The sequence below is a fragment of the Anoplolepis gracilipes genome, chromosome 12 (assembly GCF_047496725.1).
Source record: "Anoplolepis gracilipes chromosome 12, ASM4749672v1, whole genome shotgun sequence".
Taxonomy (NCBI): domain Eukaryota; kingdom Metazoa; phylum Arthropoda; class Insecta; order Hymenoptera; family Formicidae; genus Anoplolepis; species Anoplolepis gracilipes.
The window spans coordinates 11,780,001-11,807,500 of record NC_132981.1 but is presented as its reverse complement, the minus strand read 5'-3'; the positions used below and the strand labels follow the sequence as shown (position 1 = coordinate 11,807,500).

The 27,500-nt window shown below is 29.7% G+C and overlaps 4 protein-coding genes across 15 annotated transcripts in view; 2 read left to right on the top strand and 2 right to left on the bottom strand.

Annotated features, from left to right (window-relative positions):
• LOC140671567 (uncharacterized) overlaps nucleotides 1-6,594 on the bottom strand; it is a 65,101-nt gene extending 58,507 nt beyond the window's left edge. For both annotated transcript variants that reach the window (XM_072902949.1, XM_072902951.1), the window contains exon 1: nucleotides 6,153-6,594. The gene's annotated coding sequence lies outside the window, so the exon portion shown is untranslated. The remainder of the gene's footprint in view (nucleotides 1-6,152) is intronic.
• Nucleotides 6,595-12,133: 5,539 nt separating this feature from the next.
• Borcs5 (BLOC-1 related complex subunit 5) lies at nucleotides 12,134-13,222 on the top strand. The gene is made up of 2 exons (XM_072903353.1): nucleotides 12,134-12,447; nucleotides 12,715-13,222. The coding sequence occupies exons 1-2, from the start codon at nucleotides 12,134-12,136 to the stop codon at nucleotides 13,220-13,222; spliced, it is 822 nt and encodes a 273-aa protein (XP_072759454.1).
• On the bottom strand, nucleotides 12,587-14,726 carry LOC140671767 (uncharacterized). 2 transcript variants are annotated; one of them, XM_072903352.1, is made up of 3 exons: nucleotides 14,497-14,726; nucleotides 13,472-14,295; nucleotides 12,587-13,300 (listed from the first exon to the last, which is right to left on the bottom strand). In XM_072903352.1, exons 1-2 carry the CDS (start codon nucleotides 14,571-14,573, stop codon nucleotides 13,473-13,475), a joined length of 900 nt encoding a protein of 299 aa, XP_072759453.1. In that variant the 5' UTR covers nucleotides 14,574-14,726; the 3' UTR covers nucleotides 12,587-13,300; nucleotide 13,472. The 2 variants fall into 2 exon arrangements, with proteins under 2 accessions (XP_072759453.1, XP_072759452.1); XM_072903351.1 differs by having other exon boundaries at nucleotides 12,587-13,304; nucleotides 14,497-14,725.
• A 694-nt stretch (nucleotides 14,727-15,420) lies between these two features.
• LOC140671861 (uncharacterized) overlaps nucleotides 15,421-27,500 on the top strand; it is a 45,327-nt gene continuing 33,247 nt past the window's right edge. For 9 of the 10 annotated variants that reach the window (XM_072903541.1, XM_072903540.1, XM_072903539.1 and 6 more), the window contains exons 1-13: nucleotides 15,421-15,667; nucleotides 16,456-16,663; nucleotides 17,465-17,642; nucleotides 17,880-18,068; nucleotides 18,323-18,559; nucleotides 18,694-18,940; nucleotides 19,216-19,333; nucleotides 20,219-20,412; nucleotides 21,302-21,540; nucleotides 23,434-23,920; nucleotides 24,434-24,695; nucleotides 24,934-26,388; nucleotides 26,828-26,989. In XM_072903541.1, the coding sequence (XP_072759642.1) occupies nucleotides 16,513-16,663; nucleotides 17,465-17,642; nucleotides 17,880-18,068; nucleotides 18,323-18,559; nucleotides 18,694-18,940; nucleotides 19,216-19,333; nucleotides 20,219-20,412; nucleotides 21,302-21,540; nucleotides 23,434-23,920; nucleotides 24,434-24,695; nucleotides 24,934-26,388; nucleotides 26,828-26,989 (3,919 nt within the window). In that variant the 5' untranslated portion in view covers nucleotides 15,421-15,667; nucleotides 16,456-16,512. The remainder of the gene's footprint in view (nucleotides 15,668-16,455; nucleotides 16,664-17,464; nucleotides 17,643-17,879; nucleotides 18,069-18,322; nucleotides 18,560-18,693; nucleotides 18,941-19,215; nucleotides 19,334-20,218; nucleotides 20,413-21,301; nucleotides 21,541-23,433; nucleotides 23,921-24,433; nucleotides 24,696-24,933; nucleotides 26,389-26,827; nucleotides 26,990-27,500) is intronic. The other variant, XM_072903542.1, reaches the window with a different exon arrangement.

Here is a 27,500-nt window from a genome sequence, read left to right as displayed (position 1 = left end):
TTTTTTGCCACTGTTTTTATACCAATGTAAGTGCCGCAATTTTCAATACATATATTATAAATGATAAAATTGTTATATTAAATGTTATATATGTGTTTCCGTATATTTATATTCGAGCAGTTGAAATAATTTTGCCCGCCTTGAAAATTTTATATTACGCAACGTAGATGAAGTCTTCGAAACAACAACAATATGAAGGGCAGCAAAGAGTTGCGAACACTGTTTCGTTTAAGTATTTCTTCGAAGAGTCCACGAGTTGTATCTTGATGCTTGCGCTTCATCTGCGTCATCTGCTCGCGCGGAAAATTGCGCTTGCCCGAGAGGAGAGGAAATTTCACTCTAAGAAGAAAAGTACTGTAAACGACAAACAAGGAACAAAGAAGCAAACGGAGCTACAAAAATTTTAAATTCTGTGGTATTGAGCTACTTATTTTCTCAACTTGGTTGCATTAAAAAATTATATATCGTAAACGGTATATTTAATCGCGTGGGATTATTTGTGCGTTATGATAATAATAATAATAATAATAATTTAATATGTTTTTATTTTAATGTCAATTGAGAAACAATTTATGTTTGGAAAAAAAATATAAAAGTCTTAAAAAGTCCATGATGGGGAACGGAGTGTTCTTGACATATTTTTTTTGAAAATAAACTTGAAACGTAAATGTGTGCGATTATTATAGCGGATCTCGCTGTACGTGTATTACGCTTGTTCATCTTAATATCCGCACCGTTGTGCCGTGGGTGGACGAAATAAAGCCTAATCAAGGAGATGCGGTCTTATCCGCGTCGCAAACTGAGACATATTGCGCGGCGAGCTGCGACGCGCGAGACGATACGTGTATCGCATAATGCCAATCATGCGAGAATCGCATCACTCGTAATACCTGTAAATTCCCCCAATCATTTTCTCCGTTCTATCGACCTTAATCTTTGCAAATTTTTCATTTCTTACTCAATTTTATTTATCTTAATATATAATTTATTACATACATACATGTGTGTGTGTGTGTGTATGTGTGTAATTATTTATAACTTATATAAAATTAGATATATTGTATATAAATGTATATACGTATAATTATTAAACATTAAATTATAGTTTAATCAAATTTTAAAAATGAATTAAAAAATTTATTTTCGGTAAAATAAAAATTTTTTATTTCTTTTAAGATTCGAAAAAGCTTTGGAAGAATTAATTCTCTTAGATTAAGAGATTATTATGTTTCAGTATTAAATAACTAATAAATAAACGAGAAATGTGAAGAAGAAATGAAAAATAAAACATAGGGGACAATGACTCCAAGAGAGTTGCTTTTTTTTTTCATTGCTACATATAAATCGCCGTCTATTTAAGTAATAAACATTTAATCAGGCGAAGAAGATGAAAATTATTAAAGTACTGATATTGAAAATGTAATTCTAATTACATGAAAACGATTTGCAAATATAAATATAAAATAAAAGTGGAAATTTGGAAAGTACAAGCGATTAAAGTCTTTTGTACGCACGGTGTGCGCTAATCCGAATATGCAGTATAAAATAAAATATCGAAAGTTTTGCAAATACTTGTAGCATATATTTGTTCTTTCAGATTAAAAATATCTTACACGTTATGCACATTAATTTGTACATAATAACGCAATAATATTAAAGTTAATAAAACATTAAATACAAAAATATAAAATTCCATTGAAGAAATAAACCGTGGATTCAAATATAAAACGATAGCAATTTAAAAAAAACATAAACGATTGTATTTTTCTAAACATAGCTATGCATAGCTTTGCGTGCATCCGGGAGAGTATGATTATATTTATTATAGTCTGAAACAAAATAAACGTTCTCTTCTATTCTCTCTCTCTCTCTCTCTCTCCCCCCTCTCTCTCTCTCTCTCTCTCTCTCTCTCTCTCTGTGTGTGTGTGTGTGTGTGTGTGTGTGTGTGTGTGTGTGTATCTGTGTGTCTGTGTACCTTACGATTATATTTTTAAATAAATTAGACAATAACGAAATCAAATGGTCAAATTATTAAATTAAATATTTAATTGTATATACATGTATTTATAGTATATTATCTTGTTACACACCTTTTTTTATTTGTTAATCACGTGCAAATGTATGTTTTAAAAAAATACACTTTTATAAGATTGCAATTATTTGTAACATTCTGACTGTAAAATTATGAAATGCAAAAAATTTAATACATTATTTAGAATATAAAACGGTCAGGTATAAAGAGAGAACAAAAACAATGTTTATTAATTATTATTAATACAAAAATTGCATTACTTAAAATAATATATTTTAATTATATAATATATAATTAGCAGATAAAGTTAAAACAATAAAATTTTCCTTAGTGTTAGTAAAAATTTGCACCTGCGTGACAGGTTAGTACACGTGTTGTCGCATTCGGTTAAGAAAAGATGCAGGCGAAAATCAGGATTTCGGCCAGCTGGAACTATTCTAGATTATGTCGGATCTATTTTCAAAAGCACTGGCTACACACGTCCTACGCTCAACACGAATCTTTGATAGCCGTGAAAACTTCAAATCTAAAACATCTCTTTATCATTTTAATTCGAATTTTATATAAAATAATCATTTTGAAAAGAATGCGATTTTTATTTAAGTTATTTTTGTAAAAATATTTTAAAGTTTTATGAAATAATGAAAATTTTTACAAAATTATTAATAATGTTTTAACAAAATATGTTTCGATATAAGAGAAATTACATCATTTTTCATCAATAACATCCTTCAACTAAATACAATTTCTTCTTTTGACAAAAGTGAGTAACTAAAAAGTAGTATTTAATATAAAAAAAAGTTTGATGTAAAAAAATTAAGAGATATCAACTTTTCAACGATTTATTGTAAGATGTTCGATAAACATTATGAACATTAGATATAGATAATAGTATTAAACGTTCCGCAAATATGTCTAAAGAGAATTTGATAAATAAATTTGACAAATAAAATATATCATTATTTATGTACATAAGAAAGAGCTGCGCGCGTCACTTCCTATGCTTTTTTTGTAAATTTTACGTGAATTTTTGTGAATTTACCTTTAAACTCTTTTACCTTTAAAATATGTTAAACGATAAATACAGCTGATGACTACATATTAATTATTATCGGTCTAAAATTAATTAAAAGTATATTTGCGCGTACTTGCTTGTATTTTTAACTGCATTCGGATTACTTTTATGGATTACTTTTCTATTTTTACGAAAGGCGTGGCTTGTCCTCAATTATTAATTCCGAAAATTACACAATCGCAAAACAATACAATAAACGGCCAATGTATTATTAGATTTAGACAATCTGCCTGTAGCATGGTCGAAGCTCAAAGGCATAACGGAGACAATAATTTTTGGTGAATTGATTTATATCAAAATATTGCTCGCACAAGTCTTAAATGCAATCTAATCAAGTTGTAAATGCGATTGTTATTTAATTAAAATTATCAACCCATTTATAGTGCAATATCAAATTATAGTCATTTATAGTAAATATCAAATAGTTTTATAGTTAGCATTATTTTAAATTTAAAAAAAAAAACCTATATTTATTACCATATTACATATATATTATTATTATATACTATTATATATACTATTGTATTATATAAACTACTATATACTATTTTTATATACACTATTATAGAGCGTTATAATATAATAGATAAACTTGGAAAAATTAAAAATAAAACTTACAACTACATATTTCTTTTTTCTATTTTATATATATATTTTATATAGAAAATGATTGTAATGTAATTTTAATTTTATATTATTTAATATTATTTTTCCTATTAAAATATTCAATACTGAAATCACGATGTTTTTCCGGTGCATCGGAATTTTCCGTTCAGGAAAATTGCAACGTGTAATTTGATACGTGCTGTAGTTTTGCAATTAACCGTTTCTCACGCTATTATTTCTGCGGACAAACTTTAAAATAAACATTTTTTATCGTTTTTATCCTTGGGCAAATTGATGTTATTATGCGGTTTATCGCAGAACAAACCGCAATTGTTGAAACAGACACAGTTTGCAATTTCGCAATGCAATACAAATTTTTCATTTCAATTTAGGCAACGTTCAATTTATTCGCGTTTACTTTTAATGTTGTTACAACAATTCATAATGTTATAATCATATTAACACAATTGTTCTTTGATAAGTTTGGTTGCCATTAGTCTACATATTAATCTTAATAATTTAAATATTGCAGTCTAGTTATACGTTCTCTCTATCATTTTATTCTTTTATTTATAATCTTATTATCTTTGTTAAAATTTTTGTAAGTTTATTTAATTCTTAATCTAACATTTACAATTAATCGTTATGTTTTTTGTGGACTTTAATTATACAAAAAACAACATATTCTATATAATACAAGTATACATATATAAACTTTTTTTATATATATATATGTGTATGTGTGTTTTGAAAAAAAGAACGTGTTTATATAAGAAAAATTGAAAAGAAATAATTTATTTTACATATTTCAAATACAAATTTTATTCTTAAGATAGAGGCAACTTTATTAAAAAACGTACTTCGTACTCAAAAACAAGGATGCCAATAAGGAAAAATTTAATTACTTTTATAGAGAGAGAGAGAGAGAGAGAGAGAGAGAGAGAGAAAAAGCAAAGAAAATATGCATGAAAAAAACTTTTATTGCGTAATTAAAATATAAATAAATATATGCATTAATTTGCGTAAGGTGCAAATTTTGCATAAACTATTTATATACATATAAATTCTATTTGCATATATATATATAAATTCTATTACAGATACACTAAGGATACTTCAAATCAAAAGAACACTTATTTTTTTCTCCGTTTACAAAATTAATACATATCTATTTGTCGCATAGATACAAATACAATTTTTATCTAATTGTATCTAATTATATGTATTTTGTAATTATATCTGATTAAAAAATACATAAAGCTTTCTGCTATATATAGCAAAATATCTTTTGCTTTAAAGTATCCTTAGTGTATCTTTAATAAAATTTAAAAAATAATCTGTCAGTTTGTCTAGTAATACAATACCTCAATAATATACTTCAATATTTCGCAAGTTTCAAATTAATAAAATTATTAATTCTCAGAAGTATTAATTAATTTTTTATCAATATATATGTTATATATTACGAAAGATTGATTTAAGTTTTTATGTTTTAAAATAAATTTCGTTTAAACTGTAAACAAAAATTCGTTGTTTTTACTAAAACCTAATCATATCATAATTTTTAACGATTATACATATCTATATTTATTTTACAGGTATAAAATATCTTAAACTAAAACTAAACAAAATAAAAATAAAATTTTAATACAGGGTACAAGTGGAAAGTATTACAACTTCAAAATTGTAACTTTTTAAAGGAGATATTTGTGTACAATAGTTTCCTTTAAATCTCAAAAATCTTTTTTATTATATATTTTTTACAAAAACGCGCGCACACATATACAGCAAGAATAGAAAAAAAATATTCATAGTAAAATTATAATATTCTTTCAGATTATATTGATAAAATAAATTGAATCCCTAAATAAATACTTACTGTAGTTATTTAACAATATTTTTTGTAATACCATCAATGATACCGCATCAATATGTAATGTAGAAAAGATTGTAAAGTAGAGAATAATATAATTAATTAAAAGAAAAGGATTCGGTGAATTCGGTATCCATTATTATTTTATAGATTTATATAACATAGAAATAGTTGTAAAAGTTTCTTAAATCTTCTTATAAATAATACATTATCAAACATAAAATACTTATTAATAATTGTTCACCAACAAAAAACTAATATATCGTTAATTGTTGATATATAATTAATAAGATAATTATTCATCAATATATAATACTGTTATTATATAAAAATTCTTGTATTTTGTTCTAGACTTTTGTATTTTATACACTGTCAACATTTCGATCTCTTATATATAGTAGACAAGTTAATAATTATATTGTTTATGTGTATTGAAAATTTTGATCTTCTTACTTAATAGAATAAAAACGAAAAAACACACTCACACACACACACACACGCACACGCACACGCAAACGCACACGCACACACACACACAAACACTTGAACGGAACCATTATACATACCCTTTTTCTCAGTCACCCTTTTTTGTCGCAGTCCGATCTCTTAATAGCGTTGAGAATTTTATAAGCACTCACAAATATATCTGACACTCACAAATATCTTAGTATGAGCTTTGAATTTTTGACGGAACGATGGCGTCGCGACGCCGCGGAAAATCGAAGGACAGGCTTCTTAACGTCGACAATCGACAATTTGAATTGCAACGAAACGAAACGTACGACCCGGTTTCCAAACGCGTCACGCGATCATGTATTAACGTACAACAGCATTGATGGAAAGCGAGAGATGTATAGGAGCACCACGTGGTTGTGCAGGTGTCGAGATGGAGCGCGCATAACAAACTATCCTTACACGTCGGCAGCTCGCTGCACACTACACATTGCTCCGTCTCCGTCTCCGTCATCGCGGTGTCCGCGCTCCGCGCGCGAGTCTCCCCCTCCACATTCTACGCGTATCGCGCACCTCGCCCACCACCCACCATTTATCACGCTCATAGCATACACACACACACACACACACACACACACACACACATACACACATACACACATACAATACCATAAATTCGTAATCATGTGCTATGCTCGATTAAAGAAATAATAATCCGGTGACGAATTTGTCTTTTTTCTAATTAAATGTAACGTACATATTTAAAAAGTTATATATTTACAATAAAGTGTAATGTGTAATGTGTAATGTATAGTGTTTTACTAACTTTGTTACACATTTTCTAAAAAATTATTAAAAATGTCGATATAACTTTTTTTTAATTTTATTTTATTTACTATATAGAGTATGAAGTATGAAAGAGCTCCTTATTCCATGAAATTTAAAAGAAAGTTATATCGAGATATTTTTAATAGTTGTTGAACAAACTAACGTAAGTATTATTTAATGTAAAATAATTAAGGCCAATAATCCCTTATTATTCCGTCTTATCACAAGCCTTTAATATATCAAACACAAGTAGATATAATTGTGTAATGATATATACATGATGAAGAATAAATAAATTTATATATGTATATATGTATATAAAGAATATATGAAGGATATATAAAGACAGTTTGTTTCACAATATATATTTGGGTTTTACAGAATTATATACTGAATAGCTGAAAAAAAAAATATCATTTAAGTTAACAACTAAAAGGATCAAGACAAGATATTCTCAATGTATATTATATCATCGGCGGTAGATCATTAAAAGATGATTTGAAAGTAAGATAAAAGGACTCGTGAGGTCACATTCCTCAAAGGTGCAATTCTGAGATAAAAATCAAGTGAGTAAACGAGAATAAAAATGACAGTAAATTCGAATTGCTCGTATCCTGATGCGCAAAACATAAAAAGATGTCATAAAAACATGCGACACTCGAGATATGTGATTTATACATAGCGAATCGAGGTATGTAGACACAAAGTATATGTCGAGTAAAAAAATCGCATTATCCTTAATTGCATTTAATTTATTTCTCACTTCATATAAAGAGAGAGTAAAAAATTCCACTTGAAATTTATTTAGAGTTGTCACGAAACACTATATAACCACATAAAAAGTATATAATAAACTGTAATTTTATGTATATAATAATATACATGTAACAAAAATCTAAAATAATTTTAAAAAATACATATAATTATAATTATTATAATTTCACGAAAAGTGTACTGATGTTCTACATCTCTCGACCTAATGAGAATTTAATATTTTGCCTAACATTCCGTAACAACTTAATCGCCGCCCCCGTAAGGTATATAAAATATTTGCTAAAATAATATTTAAATACAAACTTTCTAAAACAAGTATTTTTTCAAGTGTAGCAGGTTTCACGTATCAATGTGAAAATAATTTTGCGAACAAATGTACAAACAAAATGCCTGGTTGAATGTTTCGTTTTACTTTAGTGCATCGCGATTTACGTAATTTATCTTTTGCGAATGTTTTTCTTTTGCATATCTGTATATCTGAAAGCATTATAAATCATTAATAAAATATATATTTACCAGCGATAAAAGCATAAATGGAAAATACAAATGCAAGGTAGATGGAAAATTTTATTGAAACAATATTATATATGCTTTGTATAAATAAACGAAAGAGATAATTGCTAAAATAAATAATTGTAAAGTATTTTTGTAAAAATATTTGTTATTAATAAAAACAAAAAAAATACACACGCGCGTGCGTACGTGCGTGCGTGTATCTATATAAATGTATGTGCGTGTAAATGTAGAATAGAAATAAAGTATAACAATATATGTATAATAAATTTAATAAGAATGTTTATAATATTGATGACAAAAAATTATCTGTTTTAATTTATTTCTTTATATTCCTGGAGATATAATAGAAAACTTTTGTATATTTTTTGGTGAATGTTGTTTTCTTTTTTTTTTTCTTTTTTTTTTTTTTTTTTGTGAATTGTAAAGTTTTCTATATTTTCATAATTTGACGCGCATTTTAGATGTACCGTAAAAATAGAAAATTTCTCGGTCATACATTTATATGCGGAAAAGTGTGCGCAAATACTTTGCGGCGAAATTCGGTCGTTTGACTATTTACTTGGCAGATCAACTCTCTCTCGTGACTTCACACTATTGTCTCGTCGCATCAAATAATTCAACTCATTTTCATACACACTCATAGTTTTTAAATGTTTATAGATGATAAGTTGAGTAATCAGTATATATAAACAATTACCAGATGTCTTTTAATAGATGAATTTTTTGGTCAATTTGGAGATAAGTTTTCCTCAGTGAAAATATCGAAAAAGATCATCATTTTCTGCAAATTTCTAATTTTTACTACTATATATTTTTATAACTAAACCTTAAATTAAAATTTTATTAAGATAAAGTTCATCTGAAATTAACTGAAGAATATAATTGTGAATCTTTTACCTTCATAAAGTTTAGTTTGCAAAAATTATTGATGCCACTTTTTTCAATCGCTGGAAATTATTCAATAACTCAAAAATTATTGCCTCAACATTTACACCTTGATATACCTTGTATATAGAGTGTCTTGGTAAAGGTGGGCAATCTCTCATGGGTATGTAGAGCAAGTAAAAATAACCCCGTAAGTTATTCCTATAAATTTTTTTCTATAAATTCTACCGAGATATTTATCTCTAAAGTTTAAATTTGAAAATCATTTATATTAAATAATTTTTATATACAAATAAGAACTTTTTTTATTATTAAGTAAAGATGTTTAAAATAGTGTGATAGATTTTTTTATATCGTCTCAGAGAGCCAGAATCGGATCACCTGTAAGTCTTTTAACTTACAAAACTTTAAAGCCGGTGGGCTTTTTTTATTTTTAAATTATGTTTTTAGACCCTTCGTATTCTTTCTCTAAGAAAAAGGTATTCTTATTTCATTTTGTTAAAACTAACTGTTTAAAAAAAAAACGCATTTGATCGATAGAAAGTAAACCTTTATTCGTAATAATTAAATAATGATTTTCAAAATAATTCAAAATAATAATAAATATATTCTCCGTATATGTTCTCTCTTTATATTTTTTAATTATAAAACTCAGTTTATATTTTATATTATACATATAGCTAAAAAATAGAAAGAAAAAACAAAAAAATAAACAAAACGCAGATATTTTTACGTTTAATTTTTTATAAAAATTTACATTCAAAAAAATGTAAAGAATTTATTCAAATTCGTTCATCTTAAAAAAAGTTATCAATCTAAAAAGTATTATATATTGCTCTAATAATATTTGCAATTACTATTAAGAATAAACAAAATTTAATTTCTGAGAACTAGAAAAAAATAAATATAAAAAATATATAAAACTGATACAACGAGTTATGTAAATAATTAATATGTATGAAAAAATTTTGACAGAGTTGCGAAACAGGAAAAATGTCAACGTAATGTAATTTTTTTATCATTAATTGTATATGATTTGTCATAAATTTTTTATTACAATTATAAATATATACACATACATACAAAAAACAAATTTTTCATAAGATATATGTTTCCTGCGCGTACATCTCGTATAAATAAAAAAAATGTATAAAAATTAAATAAAAAACAAAAATAAAAATATTTCAATTTAAATATATAATTAATATTTTAATAATTTAAAAAAGATTTTAATCTTAATAAAAAATACATATATTATGATCATTTTTCGTTAATCTTAGTAAAAAATTGTTTATATAACTAAGCATTAGAAATGTGTTATTTTATATTCCTTATACCTACGTAAATGCGCACACACTTATTCATTAAAAATAGCTTAAAAAATATCTTATCTATTCTACGTGAAGTAATGATTGTTCTTTATCATTATGTGCCATTAAAATATATATATTCTTTGAAATGTGTGTGTGTGTGTGTGTGTGTGTGTGTGTGTGTGTGTGTGTGTGTGTGTGTGTGTGTGTGTGTTTTATCAAGCAATAATATTACACAAAAGTGTCGTAAAAGTTTTATGTATTCTATTCTTATTGTCAAATTCAATGCCATACGGTAATAAAATATTGTAGAAACAGAAAAAAGAATTTATTTGAAAGATTATATATATATATATATATATATATATATAAAACATATCTTTATTCATAGAATTATATATATTAAATAAAAACGAGATAGTGAGAGGAAAGATAAATACTATATACATCTATATCTTTTTCTACTAACTAAGATAGGAAAGGTCGAACATAGAAAGTTCGTACTTATCTTCCCTCTCATTTATCTCGTTTTTAAACAAAGTACTGACATGAGCATTTCAGTATAGTATAGAGTTCAGTGTATATGACATATATGGTTCCGTCATTAAAATCTTCATACATATAATTCTATAAGACATAAGAATTTGTACGACCGGTTCTCATAGGCATAGTAAGAATCATAGAGATATTAGGTATAGAGGACGCGAGTGCTATGCTAGCCCGTAAATAGATGCAATAGAGAAATAGATTACGATACTACGATACGACCAATGTAGATCTAGCTTTAGGCCAGTTCTAAAAGAGTCGTAGAGAAATTAACCAATCACAGTTGAATTTAGATAAGAATAATCGAATATAATTGGTTAATTCTTACGACTTATGACTCTATTGTAAATAGTAACTTTTCTAGTAACTTTTTCTCGAAACTAGAAGTTTGATTGAATTTTCGGATCGTGGAGACAGGCCTTAACCGAGGCTTGACGTTTCTTCGTTCACATGATGCAAGATGGCGAAATTATCGTGTATTGATTTTTTCGAATGAATTCTTCACTATATTTTTATTCAATTAATGATTGACATAGAGTGTCGGAAAAGCAGACGAATCGAATACATATGAAGTGTCAAGTATAAATATAATTCTCAAGTAATCCAAGCACAAATATATATATATATATATATATATTTACATTTGCATATAAAATACTTATATAAACAACATATGTGTGTATAAAAAAACATAAAAAATAAATAAAATATAAAATAAATGAAAATTAAACTACGAAATAAACATGTAAAATAAGATGGACATTTCTTACGTATACAAATGTGTTCACATAACCTCTTGGTGTAATAAATTTTGTGCTAGATAACACTTCATAGAATTGGAAATATTCTTAATAAAATAAAGTTTTGATTATATTGACACATATATGACATGTTACAATAAGATATAAACAACAATAGAAACACTCAAGCATTTCATAAAAATTTTAGAAAATATAGTGAGAATATACCATGAAATATATGAGATAAGTCAAATACATATCGATACATTGCTGAAATATAATTTTATAAAACTTCTAGTTCTCGTGGCAGGACAGAGTCCATTACAATTTGTGAAATTCATTGTAAGCTCAATGATTTTCTACTCTCAGAAATCGATTAAGGAATATTAAATATTAAATATTAAAAGTTAACGTAAAAGATAAATATACTAATACACATTAATACATTTAGACCTTTTAGTTTCTTGATTTTGATAAATTGCAAGAAACTTTAAAATGGGATCCGAGCAAAGCTCTCAAAGTGGTAACCAAGGTACTAATAGCGGAAGAGCAAGGACTAGTCAGCTTAGACGAGGCAAAAGTGTTCCAAATCGCGAAAGAATGCCAGAAGATACTCCACCGAGATGCACCAGTCCTGGCGCTAGTATTTGTTCGGATTCCGATCTTCCATATATTTCTTATACAGTGAATCGACCTATCGGAGATTCACCGAAGATGACTAACAAACAATCGCAGCTTTATCGAGGAAAGAGTATCGGAGCTGGGGAGATTTCGAGACGGAAAAATAGTTTGGGCACCATTAATCACAGGTATACCAAATCAATCATGCTTTGTCGGTTTGCGCAGCAACTCTCACAAAATTTTCGATAAAATACATAATACAAAATAATTTTCGCACATTCTCATATTTTTTTACACGCATGAGAAAATGAAAAAAACGTTATATAATACTTGGTCACTGCACATTTATTTGATCGATGTGATGTATATAAAATTTTAAGAATACTAATATCTTTTACGTATGATTCTAATATGGCATTTTATTGATTTAATCTCTTTTCCATTATCTCTATCAGACACGCAAAGACTAATACATCGGATAATAAGATTCATAACATCGTGGTGGTGAAGCCAGCTCAAGCGGATCTTACAGCAGACAAGGATCCTGATTTAGTGAAACTGCAAAGTATTCCGATGTTTCTACCGATTATGCGTGGCACGTTGAACCTACCGCCGGGTGTGCGCGATCCAGAAGTCCTGGAGAGACTCGATCCTGTTGGTCTATTCAATCTGTGCGCGCGTTATCAACATCATCTTAACACGAATGCGCAGACAATAGCTACGGAACAAATCGCTCTGTGCACTAATATAGAAGCGGAATTCGCCAAGACGCTGAATTTCGCTGTTGATCGGCAGAAGAAGTTTGCTAGATTCGCCGAGCAGTTGAATAAGGTACACGAACTCAGCCGCCAACTCACCAGATGCCACTCGCTTCTTAATCAAACTCTCGAGAGTCTCGAAACACTCAACAATCTATTGCCGATAGAAGAGAGACTCGAACCTTTTGTCTGGACCACAGGTTAAATCGGATCCAAATGTTGCGATTGAAAATCATTATCGCTTACATTTTTCTAGCAAAAGGGTCCCCATCATCGTAATTCTCTAACTTGAAAAAATAAAAATAAAAAGTTACATTATTACAAGAATTTTGACATCCAATAATCTCTATGTGCAATGGATAGAAAAATAAGAAAATCAAATCAAGAGAAAGAAAAGAAATATATAATCCTTATCGAAACACAAATTTCGTGTCTTTGTAAATTTTGAACATACCCTAGCAGCTTCTATTAGCCACGCGCTGGGATTTCAGCTGTCTGTAGGCAGCGATAGCTTCGCTCTGTTGCTTCTCAAGTTTTCTTCTCTCTATCACAGGTAAGTTCTTTCTCTTTCCAGATCGATCGATCACTTTGGAAATGGAAGAAAGTTTGGGATTTTCCAATAACGAATTGAGTAACAAATTCTTCGGTTTTCTCTCTTGGTTTATTTTCTTCGATTTGATATCCAACTTTGGAGGTTCACGAACTACTTCGTTAAAGGCCACTTTGTCTTGTAAATTTTCAAATTCATCAACATTCTCTACTTTCTTTTCTTTCTTTAACTGCAATTTCAGCTTTCGTTTCTCGCTCTTTGTTAAAGGGATCCGATTATCGGTCGTCTTTCTTTTTCTCTTAATGTTTTTGTGTTTAGCTCGTAACGTTTCTACATCATCCTTTTCGCGTTGACACTTTGTTAGTCTCTGAATTTGACCAGTTTTAGGATCCCGTTCAATCTGAACGCCATATTTCTTCTCAAATGCAGCCTCCTTGAGAAAATCATGCGTATCTTTGGAAATTCTGTGCAAAAATTGTTCGCTAGATTCATCTAGCCGCTGCTGAAACACTGGTACAATTTTCTCTGGTTTTGCTTTTGGATGTAGACTTGGATTGAAGTATTGTTGACCTACGCAGATGAGCGTGTTCTTCTTCCTTTGCTTTCTTTTTAGAACGTTATTATTATTAGTCTTTGCGGCTTCCTTTAATTTGATTATACGTTCGAGACTCTTCGGAATGGCCTGTTCATCCGGGTCTTTCGGTGCCGCATTTGTGCGCGATTCTAACCTAAAAACCCGTCACTAAGAATTATCATCTATGGATGCGTTTCGTTTGACGCTATTTATGTTTCAAAGTGTTTAATGGACCAACCAGGTCGAGGAATGTTGCGTTTCGAAACGAAAATAGCGTCAAACGAAGCTCACCTTATATCTAATTAACTTGCTACTTGGCTGACGCACAACGCACAACGCACAACGCACAACTCACTCCGCTAAACGCTTGGCGTGCTGTTTTTCGAGATCCTTGATACCTCGATGTTTCTTCGCTGGTATCTTGCGACCCATATTTGCGTTTTATCGCTTCCCTTTTTCCGTTTATTCACGTTTATAGTACATATATATATATATATTTTCCATAAACTTTAAGGTGCAATCCCACGTCCCACGTGGAGAAGAAAGCGAATCGGACATCGGACATCGGACATCGGAGAGAGACATGAGGCGATATTCATTGGTTACGTATGTGGTATGTGGTATGTGGTATGTGTTCATAGTTCATAGTCCTTTCTTAAGCCTTGTGTCTTGTGTCCACGATGATAGAACTAGATCTGAGATCTCGGTTAGAGAAACGTGTAACCAATAAAATTGCCGCTTTTCCGTGAAAGCTGCAAGCTGATTGGCTACACATTTTTCGAAACGAGAATTCGGACCGAGTTCTCGGATCGTGGATACAGTTTTAACTCAATTCGAATTATTTTACTTTGAATTCAAGTATTTTACTGGCAGAGACGATGCACGAACGTCATTAATCGCTCTCGGAGCGATTAAATCTGCTTCAATCGAAAACGCTATATGTATGTATGTCTCTTGTATGAACACGGGACACGGAACACGGAATGCGATGAGCAACAAGCGATATGAGGAATATCTACGATAGGTGTAGTAAGCCTCAGGTCGTAAAAAATTAACCAATCACATTCGATCAGTCTTCTCATATTCAATCGTGATTGGTCAATATTTTACGGCTTAAGGCTTACTACACCTATTGTAAATCAGATCTTAAGATCTCGACCAATAAAGTGATGCTATGCAGCCATTTCATTGGCACGTTTCTTGAAACTAGAACGCGGACACAGTTCTCGACAAATCTAGGAAAATAATTGTGCGACGTGTGGTAAATTTACTCATTATCCACTCATATCCGTTATCCGTTCTCCGTGATCCTAGTGCGTCAGTCGCGTTGCGGTGTAATCTTTCTTTCGCACAGAGACCTTGTCTGCGTATTTCTGCCTATATGTATGTGACATTTTTTCCACTGATCGTTCGCACTGACTGCAACATGTTTACCTGGCTAGATAGCCGTTACTACAATTATCATCAGCCTGCCGTTGATTCTATCATGATACCCAAGTTGCCTTATCAGCGGCGTTAATTCTCAGGTACGTGGACTTGCTCGGCGCCGAGCACCGAGTGCGGCGACACCTCGCCAAGGGCGGGCGGCGGACGGCGGACGGTGGACGGTGGACGGTGGACGGTGGACGGTGGACGGTGGACGGTGGACGGTGGACGACGGGCGGCGGGCGGCGGGCGGCGGGCGGCGGCGCGCCCTGATAAGTCTGTTTACGTAGTAATGGCGAACGTTTTCACCTCGTCGCCGTCGCCGTCGTCGTCGTCGTCGTCGTCGTCGTCGTCGTCGTCGTCGTCGTCGCCGTCGTCGTCGTCGTCGTCGTCGCCGTCGTCGTCGTCGTCGTCGTCGCCGTCGTCGTCGCCGTCGCCGTCGACACTGCCGTCGCGACGCCAAACTTGGTTTTTGTTCTTTTCCTAAAGATCACATTCTTTCGGATGAGAAAAATTATTTCGATATTTTAAATTTTACCTATATTTTAATTATTTAATTTGGATATTTAAATTTTATTAGAAGAGAAAAATCTGTGTTTTTGTTGATAAGATTGAACTTTGGTACTAATATTTTAATAAAGTATTTTATAATATCTATAATCTTGAAAAGTGAAGAGTATTTTATAATTGAGATATTCCTTTTATTATGCTCTTTTATTTGAGAATCAAAATTCTAATTTATATGCAAACATTGAAGCCTTACTGAATTAGTTATTAAATTTTTTCAGATAACTTTTATACAAATGCAAATAGAATTTTTATACATGATTATTTAATAATAAATTTTATCTAAAATATTGGATAAAATTTTTTCTTATATTTCTTTCAGATTGATATAGAATAAAGCAGGTGACAAGCAAGAGAGAAAGGGAAAGAGAGAAATATCATGGACGATGAAGTACGTCTCGAGGGTGAGGAGGAAATGGAGTTGGATGAAGCTTCTGAAGGTGAAGATGAGGATGAAGAGACTACAGGGATACCGGTTTCTCCAGCAAATTCAGACCACGTGCTTGGGCAATCTACTCCGACAACTCCTGGTAACAATTAAGAGTTACAAATTAACAGTTTTAAAATTGTTTTATATTCTTTTTTTTTCTTTGAGAAGAACGATGAGCATTGGATTTTGTTAATTACAATCTTAAAATATAAAGTTTATTTCATATATAATCCCATGAAATAAAAATATTAAACTTGTCAGATAAGAAAAATTAAAAAAAGGATACAAAAATTTTTATTAAAATAGTTTGATTAAAAAATAAAAAGAAAATGTTAATAATTAAACATTAATAATTTAAATATTGATATAATATAAACTTTTTAAATTCTATTACAATTTGTTTAAGCTATGTTTTATTATTAAATTAATTTTCAGATCTATAATTTTATTTATAATTTTATTTTAAATTAAAATGTACAAAATCTTAAATCATATTCATAAAATAATCTTGAATAACTTATTTTATTTTATATATATATATATATATATATATATATATAGAATATGTACAATTGTGAATTTAATTATTTATACTATTTACCTATTTATATGCTATATTATTAATAAAAATACAAGTTACATTTCAATTTTTTAATACATCAAAAATTTGTATATTTAATCAATGTACTAATAATAAAATATATTAATAGAATATACCTACTAATAATATACTAATTACTAATAATAGAATAATAATATATTTTATGATTTAAATAAGAATACATCTGCACACTTGTATTCTTTTATTAATCTTTCTTTTATTATTGTTTTATTAATTCTTTTTAAGCTTATTTTTTTTTCAAACTTATTTATGTTGGCATTTATTCTTTTCTTTTATTAGTTACCCCAGATGAAAGTTTCCATGATCCATTGCGGTATCAGAAATTTCCATTGCCTGGTGGAAAACCTTTGAATATTCGCCGTGGACCTGGTAGACCTCGGAAAGAACGTCCACTTGGTATCACTCGTGGAGGAGGTAACAGAAGATCTTTTGGAAGGGGTAGTGCCAGAGGCAAAGGGTTTGTGTTTAATTAATACAAATATTACTATTAATTATGGATGTGTGTGTGTATATTAATTATAATAGATAATAGGTTTTAGTACACACATACATATATATGACACACACACACACACACACAGACACACACACACACATATATAATGGTAGGCATAGGTTAATAATCAGTTTTTAATAGGCACGTATATATGAAATGTTTTTTAACATTTTTTTCTGCATTTTATTGCATTCATAGACTAGGATATGCAAGAGGTATACCGCGTCGTACCAAAAGCAAAGACGATGATACACATTCAGAGTCTCCAAGCCCTTTACGCATCAGCGGGTTAGACGACGCCACTATCGACGGTGGCGAATCGGGAGGAAACGCAACTGATAGGTCGATGCCGGCACCTGAGGAGCCTCCTTATTTTCCAGAACAATGGTGAAACCTCATTTAATCTTTTTTAACTAATTGAAAATTCAAGTAATAATTATATACTATTTCAAAAATTGAAATTTTTTTACAAATATTTATTTATAATTGTATTCTAAAAGAAACATTCTCTTTATTTATATTTTGCAATGTAATTCTTCAATGAGTTAAATACAAAAGAATTTTCTAAAGAAGAGAAAATTTAATATGAATTCAAGTATTTTTAATTATTATTTAAATCAGAATCATAAATATTTTTCTAGGCCGGGCAAAGCATGCGCATTATGCAATTTAGGCGAGAGGAGTCAGCTAGGTCAAGGTGAACTTTTACGCTTGACATGTCCACCAGGTTTTACTCCTGAAAAATCAACAAACCGTGATGAAACCACTACGGACCGATGTCTTATTGATATTACTGTCACTGAAGATAAAAGTCCGCGTGCTGCTGGAACTGGAGCTGCTGTTACTTGTCGTAGGCAGAAGAGCCTAGCTAAATGCAGGTAAAAATTGTACATGTGTGTGTAATATACTGTATCTTAAAAACTGTGTAATCAGTGTTGGTCACTTATGGAAAATTTACTAGAAAAATTAAAATTTAAAAGTTTGTTTTTATATTATTATTATTTTTTTATAGGAATACTAGTCTAACAAATTTTACCGAACCAGTGGAAGAATTGACAATCGTAGGCTATTCGGAAGAGCCAGAAGTTGGAGTTCTTTTTGAACTGTTAACTGGCCATTACTACGTTCATCAATCGTGTATTATTTGGTCCAGTAACAGTCAAGATTTGGCGGCAGAATTGACATGCCGCGCCGTCTTGCAAGCTTCCTGCAGGCGTTGCGCCTATTGCTCACACTATGGTGCTGGAATTCCTTGTAAAGTAAGTTGTAATTTAACTTGCCATCATTATATCATCATTAATAAGTTATTAATTTGAAATATAAGAGATTTTATAATAGAAACAAAAAAATTACATATATATACATACATAATTAAAAAGAATATATATATATGTATAAAAATAAGTATAAATTATAATTGTAAAGCAAAGCTTAAAATTAAAAATTTCATGTTCTTTTTTTCTTATATTATTAAAGTATTTAGACACATTTTAATTGTAATTTCTTGATTATAATTGACTGCGATATTCGATAGGTGGCATCGTGCAATCGTTATTTTCATTTCCCGTGTGCCGCAGCCAATAGTTGCTTTCAGGATACCAAAAGTCTGGCCCTTTTCTGCAGCCAACATCTTGGCCAAGTTCCGCTCTTGTGTAAGTTCCTCATTTCTAAACGTAATTCTAATTCTAAATATAATAAAAACTTTATCCTTAAATCTTTATTATTCAATCTTTAGTTAATTAAAGTAAAAAGAAAAAGAAAAAGCAATTATATTATTATAATGATAATGTACGTAGGCAGTCCGATAATATAGGCATTGATTATACATGTTTGTGATCTGTACGAGCAATGAAAGAAATGTAGTATGTACAACAAATTCAAATAAGATGGCCGAACGGCACATCTTTAAATTTGAAAAATATGGCGTACGGCTATCTTTGAATTTGTTATATAATGGACACTTGTTTTCGGCTTAAAATATTCCCGCCATAAACATTCACTGACTTAACGATGAATTTTGCACTGTGATTCACGTCTTTTGCTTGCAAAAATGTATACGCACCTCGAATTTGGAATAATTTTCAATCATACCGGCTATTTTATTGCAAAACTCCGACTAGTGAATGGAAGACAACAGCGCTTGCATGCTACTAGTCCTCTTCCCATTCTAAATAATACGTGCCGGTGATTTCAAGGTTGCTCGCACAAATCTCATACGTATAATCAATATGAATCCTTAAATACAATAAAAGTAAGTATTAAGAAAAAGTTATAAAATGGAGAAAATGCTTCGAAATATTAGAATATTAATTGATGATATGAAAAAATATATAAATATATGCATACATACACACAGCGTATGTGAGCGCGCGCGCGCGCGCTTGTGTGTGTGTGTGTGTCTGTGTCTGTGTGTGTAAGACATGAATTTCTATACTTCTATATATATATGGAAGATAGAAAAATTTACATTTTTTGCAAAAATCTATATGCACCTTGAATTTTTTATATATATAAATAAGAAAATCTTATGTTTACAGTGAACGGGGAAGTGACTTGTGTGCAATGTTATGGAATGGGCGATGTATCAAATTTAGTGATGTGCTCTGTATGCGGTCAGCATTACCATGGCAGTTGTGTGGGCTTAGCATTGCTGCCTGGAGTACGTGCTGGATGGCAGTGTGTGTCTTGTCGCGTGTGTCAAGTTTGTCGACAACCCGAGGATGTTTCTAAGGTTAGAAAAAAATAAAAGAAATAAAAAAAATTAATATACTCAAGTCTTTTAAAATTATAAGTTATATTTATTACATGATAATTTATAGAAAATTTCAACTACTATATGACATAAAAAAATTTTAATTTGCAAAAAAATTGTAATTAAACAATACTGTAATTGTTCTTATTTTTTTTTATATCAAATGTGTTTAGTAAAAATATTTAAAAAAGTGTTTAATAAAACTATATAAGCAATTGTTGAAAGTTAAATTATAAATATATGTCAAAGTAAAATATTCAATTTATTAGTAGGTATTTAATAAAAAAAGTGTAATGTGCTTTTTATATGCTAACATACTTTCAAATTACAAATTTTAAAAAACGTTTAATTAATATTAATATTAGCAAATAGATAATTAAAGAAATTTTGAAAAAAAAAATTACTGAAAAATTCTTTATTTTCTAAAGAAATTTATATTAGAATTGGGTTAATACTAATTTTTCAATAAGTTCAATTATTTTATTAGTTATGCAATTAATCAAATAGAGAGATTAAATAAATATTAAAAAAATTTTATTTTATTATTTAACAAGTTAATGATTAATTTTAATTTTAATTTTTTCTATCAAATAATTTTATATGTAATAATTATTTAAATTCTAATGCTTTATTTTTTATGAGTATTAAAATTTTTAAAGAATTTTTTATCCTAGAAATACAATTTCATTATATGCACATTATAAAAATACATTATAAAAATAGTGTAATTACAATTTTTAATATTTTCAAAAATTAATATTTTTAATGCTTACTTAATATGTACATGTACGCAGACAATTGTACTTGTATATACAATCAGTTATAATTCTGTTTTACTAAGATTTTTACAAAATAATTTTTACGATAGGTGATGCTGTGTGAACGATGCGACAAAGCTTATCACCCAGGTTGCCTGCGACCAATCGTTACTTCCATTCCGAAATATGGCTGGAAATGCAAGTGTTGTCGCGTGTGCACTGATTGCGGTTCGCGAACTCCTGGAGCCGGACTATCTTCCAGATGGCATTCTCATTATACTGTCTGTGATTCGTGCTACCAACAACGCAATAAAGGTTTTTCTTGTCCGCTCTGTAGAAAGGCATATAGGTAATTGGTATATCTTGATTATCTTTTCAAATATTTATTTATTATATCATACACAGCCATTGACAAAATTATTAGGCACCCTTAAATTTTTCGTGTTTCCTATTTTATTAACAGTATATAAATACTAAAAAGATTAAAAAATTTTAATAAACTATTGATAGCACTTAATATAAGGATATATATAAGGAAGACGTTGTATGATAGAAACGATTTTTTTGTAAGTGGAAGTATTAAGGAGAGATTTCAAGGTCAATTTAATTTTTTTATAAATGGAACTACTCTATTTTTTTTAAATATAAATTAAATATAAATCCTCACAATATTCTGTGTAAAATGTTATAAGAGTATGATTTTATTATGATTAGCCAAAAATTGAATAGTTTACGAGATATTTCATATTTTAATCTGACATAATTTTACATAAATTATGAAATATCTCGTAAAATATTCATTTTTTTATTTTCATTATGCCTCAATATTTATGTTACAATGCACAGAATAATGAGAGGAATCAATTGGTGTAAAGAAAACATATAGTGTACACTCTAATAATTTTTTGCGCAAAATATTCTACAAAATATATATTCACAATATTTTGATGAAAATTGTATATTTTATATATATATAATATACTAGAACCATTGCTCTATATATATATATAGAGCAATGGTTCTATTTAAAAAATAATCTAAGTTGATCTTGAAATCTTTTACCTACAAAAAATCGTACCATTTTTATCATTCGACATCCCCCTTCATATCAAATATTTTTTATATAAAAAATTGTTTTATGTATCTTCGACTTTTGCATATATTGACATTGATCATCTTATACGAATCACCATATAACTTAATTGAATTACGTAAATGATAAACGTGTTTATTTAATATTTTATTATAATTTTCAAAAAAATTATTAAAATTAAAATTGTGAAATTCTAATCGACGATTAATCTTTTACATTATTGTGTACAATTTTTATCATAGGAATTTATTAATTTCTATGATTTTTATATAATATTACATAAAATATTATCAAGTTAGGAATTAAATATAATAATATTATGCTAAAATTTAGTTGGTGTTATAAATATTTCAAAATATTTCACATTTTAAAGCGTGATTTTAATTGGATTTTGATCCAGAAATTATATTGTTTCACAAAAATCATTAATACAATATGTACTAAAGAATTTGGAAAATTAAAATAAAATTAAATAGAATTGTACATCTCTTACATTCAAATTTCTGATTTATATATATATATATATAAATTTATATAGAGACTTATATAGAATGTTTCTAGACTCATGGGACGAATATAGTAGATTTTACCAATCAATTTTTGTCAAGAAACCCAATGTCAATATCCTTAAGTAGTTACGCGTCTTTATTCGCCTGTGAGGTGGGCAATCGACAGAACTGCGCGTGACATCTGAGAATACTACTTATTCTCTAATATATTAGCAACGAATGCTATCCTTAACTGTATTTATCAATTTCTGATTAGTGTATATTTTTAGGTCTAAAAGTACACATCAGAGATTGATAAATACAGTTAACGATAGCGATATTCGTCGCTTAGATATTAGAGAATCCCCATACATATCCTTCAAATAAAATTAAAACAAAAAACGGACATACCTCTCTCTATACATCGAATGAGGATTCATTTTTTAATGTTGATAATTGTGATATTGGAACTGGGTCATTTCTACCGACACTCAAGACCTTGCCATCTGAAGTTTGTACCATAACTGAAACACTCTGTATATATTTTACATTAAGATATCAATATTATTTTTTCCTTTTTCTTACTTGGAAAATATTAAATATTTCATTAATGCCATTTGAATGTCATCATATTTATTTATTATTTATTTGCTGTTTATAGAGCTGCGGCGTATCGTGAGATGGTGCAATGTTACTCATGCAAGAAGTTTGTACATGGCACATGTGATCCCGAAGCCGATCCGCTTATCTATCAGCAGCGCAAAGAGGCAAAACCTGATTATGAGTATATCTGCTTGCACTGTAAGAACATTGCCATAGTAGCCAGACGAAAGGACAGTATCGACGAAGGCGATTTAAATCTAAGTGCTTCTCAAGAAAGTCTCGACGGTGAATCGTTAGAATTAGATTATCAAGGTGGTAGTTCTGAAGAAGCGCTTTATTCAGTCGGATTAGGGAAAGGAAAACCATTTTGTGCCACAAAGATTGCAAAGAAAAGATTGGGAATTAGCGCTGGGATTCTCGGTAGGCCCAAAGGAATTGGTAAGTTGGGCTATCAAAAGAGGCAAAAAATGACCGAGTTTGGTAGGAAGAGAGGACCGAAAGCGAAAATGAGGGGAATCTTTGGACTACCCGAAATGGGCTTACAGGTATGTGCAGTAGTTGAAAAAATTTATAAGATTATATACCATTCGGTATAGTTTAGTTTAAAGGTTTATAATATTATATACCATATACCATCCATATAATATTATATTCATCTGAAAGCTCTTTCCATTGATGATTATATACATTATCTCTTTCTAAAAAAGGCATGTTGATGACATTGTCATCGCGGAAAAGCGATGTCTTTTTTAGAAAAGGATTTTCTTCACAGTTTCTACTAATAAAATATACTAATGGCAATAGTAGAATTTCTTAATAGTAAAATTATAGCGTTTTAAACTTTATTTTATAATAATGGAAATTATATAATAAACAGAATTATATAAAGATATAAATAATGGAATTTGTATAATATTGAATTTTTAATCTCTAATTTATTGTGTATCTAATATTATATTTAATATTTAGTTATATAAGAGATATGTTTTGAATCTTACTTTATATCTATAAGTGTAAATAATAAATTAATTTCTTCTTTTTTTTTAACTTTGTTATAGAGCCCAGTACTAGATTCCTCCACATTAAAGGAAGAAGAGCCTGGGGGAGAAAATAAATTAATTCTCTGCTCTGCCAAGGATAAATTTGTTCTAACCCAGGATATCTGTGTGATGTGCGGTGCGATCGGTATCGATCAAGAAGGTTGTCTAATCGCGTGCGCACAGTGCGGCCAGTGTTATCATCCATACTGCGCTAGTGTCAAAGTGACTAAAGTCATTTTGCAAAAGGGTTGGCGATGTCTTGACTGCACTGTCTGTGAAGGTATTGAAAAATTAAAATGTATTAATAAATAAATGACGATAATTAAAATGCTAGAAGTTTAGCTAAATTTTACTATTTTAACAAAAATATGGATATTCTGTTTATTAATTGACACAAAAATTAAGACTTGTCGGTTAAAAAGTAAATTTTTTCCCTAAATCCTAAAGGAAATAAAGTGATGATATTTAAAAAATTTTTTTAAATAAATTTACAAGCATTCTAATGTTTATTTTCTAAGGTTGTGGCGAGCGAAATGATGAAGCTCGATTGATCCTTTGTGACGATTGCGACATCAGCTATCACATCTACTGCATTGACCCGCCTTTGGATCACGTGCCACACGGAACCTGGAAGTGCAAATGGTGCGCGCAATGCCAAACTTGCGGCTCCAACGATCCTGGTTTCAATTCATCCTGGCAGAAAAGTTATACTCAATGCGGACCCTGCGCTTCTCATACCGCTTGTATAGCGTGTCAAGAAGCTTATCAGGAAGGCGATCTGATTATTCAATGTGTACAATGCGAAAGATGGCTCCATTGTAGTTGCGATTCGATTAAAAACGAAGTCGAGGCTGAACGTTGCGCAGAAGAAGGTTACGTTTGTCTCCTTTGTCGTCCCAGAGATGTTCCCCCTCCTCACCTTCTCTCGAAACCTCCTCCAAAATTTGCTAGGTTATCTCCTCCACCGCAAAACCGAAGTCCGGAATTGTTTAAATCTTCTTCGCAGCAATATCTTTTAGATGGAGTTTATCTTTCTGAAGCTGGAATGAATCATATTAAATCTTTAACTGCCGAACATCAGCAAACAAGGAAAAAGAGAAGAAAAATGCTTCCAATGGTGGATAAAGAAGCAGATATCATGGCAACTATTGAATCTGTTGTTGCCGGAGGAAGTTTGGACAATTCTTTGGAAGAAAATAAGTTGGAACTGATGGATGTTAAAGATGAACCAGAAACAGTGCTGAAGGAGGGTATGGTATGGAATCAGCCTCCTCCTGAAGGCTTTAGTATCTGCACTTCAGAAAATGGACTTCCTGTTTTGCGAAGAAAACGTCAAAGGAATTTGCAAAAATTGGGAATTGGTGGATTTATTGTAAGATTGAGAGGTACTAGAAAAGACAAAGAAGAAGAAGGAGATGTTGAAAAATCTGGAGAGTCTTCGATGGGAGGGGGAATGGGAGATGATAAACCTCGAAGGAAACCTCAAAGAAGAAAGCCAAAGACGAAATTGGCAGAATGTTTTCCTCTTTACATGCAAGAAGCTTTTTTTGGGAAAGATTTGATGGACACGACAAAGGAGAAGGATCTTGAAAGCAGCAGCGAATCCGAAGAAGAACACAAAAATCCTGGAAATGCTAATACAATTCAGTTATCACAAGATGAATTAAAGGCAATTGAACAAGTTAGAGCGAAACAAGAAAAAGAAGACGAAAAGGATCAAGAGCAAATCAAACGAGAAGAAATTGTGGAGGATGAGGGTAGTGATACTGAAGCACTTGGTGATATTTTACCGATTTCTGGGGATTTATTGGACAGCGATTTAGTAAATACAATAATGAATGAAAATGACGAAGATTTGGCAAAAGCTAGTGAAGCATTAGACGAGTTGGATGATACTCAAGGTGGAAATAAGGATGAACTGACGGATATTTTGAGTCCACATTTTAATTTGGAATCAATGGTCAGAGATACTGGTAAGGTTTTATAAATAAAAATTATGTTATATGAAGATTACAGCTGCGTTTCCTTTAAACGTTCACGCACTAAAAGCGTTCTTCTATCTTTCATTTATGTAAATGAGTATAATAATTATTATGTATAATAAAAATGATGCGCGTGAACGTCCCAGAGCAGCGCAGAATATCTTAATATTATTTAGATAACATAAAATAATATTAAGATAATATAATATATTCTAGTAAATATTACATTAGTTTATATATTGTATTAAAATTATGTGTGCATGCATAATTTTAATATATGTATATATACATTATTATTATTGTTATTGTTATTATTGCTAGTAGTAGTAATAGTAGTAGTAGTAGTAGTAGTAGTAGTAAATAATTAAAACTGGTTGTCTAATACTTATAAAATTAAATCTTATTTTATTTTATCTACTTTTTTTTTAAGGATTACCAAATATGGACAGTAAAGATATCGAAGAGATATTTAAGGGTGTTTTGACTGACGAATCTCAAGAATCTCAAGAATCATCTGTATTTTCTGTCCAAGCTCAAACTTCACACCCTTCTTCATCTACAACTCCCTTAGTGTCACCTTCTCCCCATACTGGTAAATATATAATGCCGAACATATTAATAATTAATGAAAATTAATTCTACTTTAATCTATAACTTTAAAGTAGAATTAAAAATAATGAAAATACAATTACCAACAAGGAAAAATTGAAATTAAATTACATAGCAATTAATGATATTATAAAGTAAATTTCTGTGATATATGTTAAAATATTCTCGAATATACGAACTTAATCCATTTATTTTTATATAGTCTTTTGAACACACGGTTTTATTATGATGATGGTAGGTAATAAAAACTTTAGAAATAAAAGTCTCCAATTATCTATTTACTATTTATATCAAAGAAATATTATTTTCTGAAGAAAAATTAATAAAAAAGATTATAAAAAAATTATTTTAAATATTGTTTTTAAGATTAAAGCATTAGAAGAATGAAAAATTAAAATATATGCATAAATAAATTATATGAGAATATAAAGATTATCCAAACACTTTTTTAAACATTTTTTTATATTTTATACTTTATATAGTAAGAAAATTTA

Bases quoted from the DNA above. Each gene is read 5' to 3' on its own strand.
- Borcs5 (XM_072903353.1), top strand. From the start codon at position 12,134: ATGGGATCCGAGCAAAGCTCTCAAAGTGGTAACCAAGGTACTAATAGC. The intron at 12,448-12,714 runs GTATACCAAATC...TATCTCTATCAG, and splicing joins TTGGGCACCATTAATCACAG to ACACGCAAAGACTAATACAT.
- LOC140671767 (XM_072903352.1), bottom strand. From the start codon at position 14,573: ATGGGTCGCAAGATACCAGCGAAGAAACATCGAGGTATCAAGGATCTC. The intron at 14,296-14,496 runs GTGAGTTGTGCG...ACGGGTTTTTAG, and splicing joins CACGCCAAGCGTTTAGCGGA to GTTAGAATCGCGCACAAATG.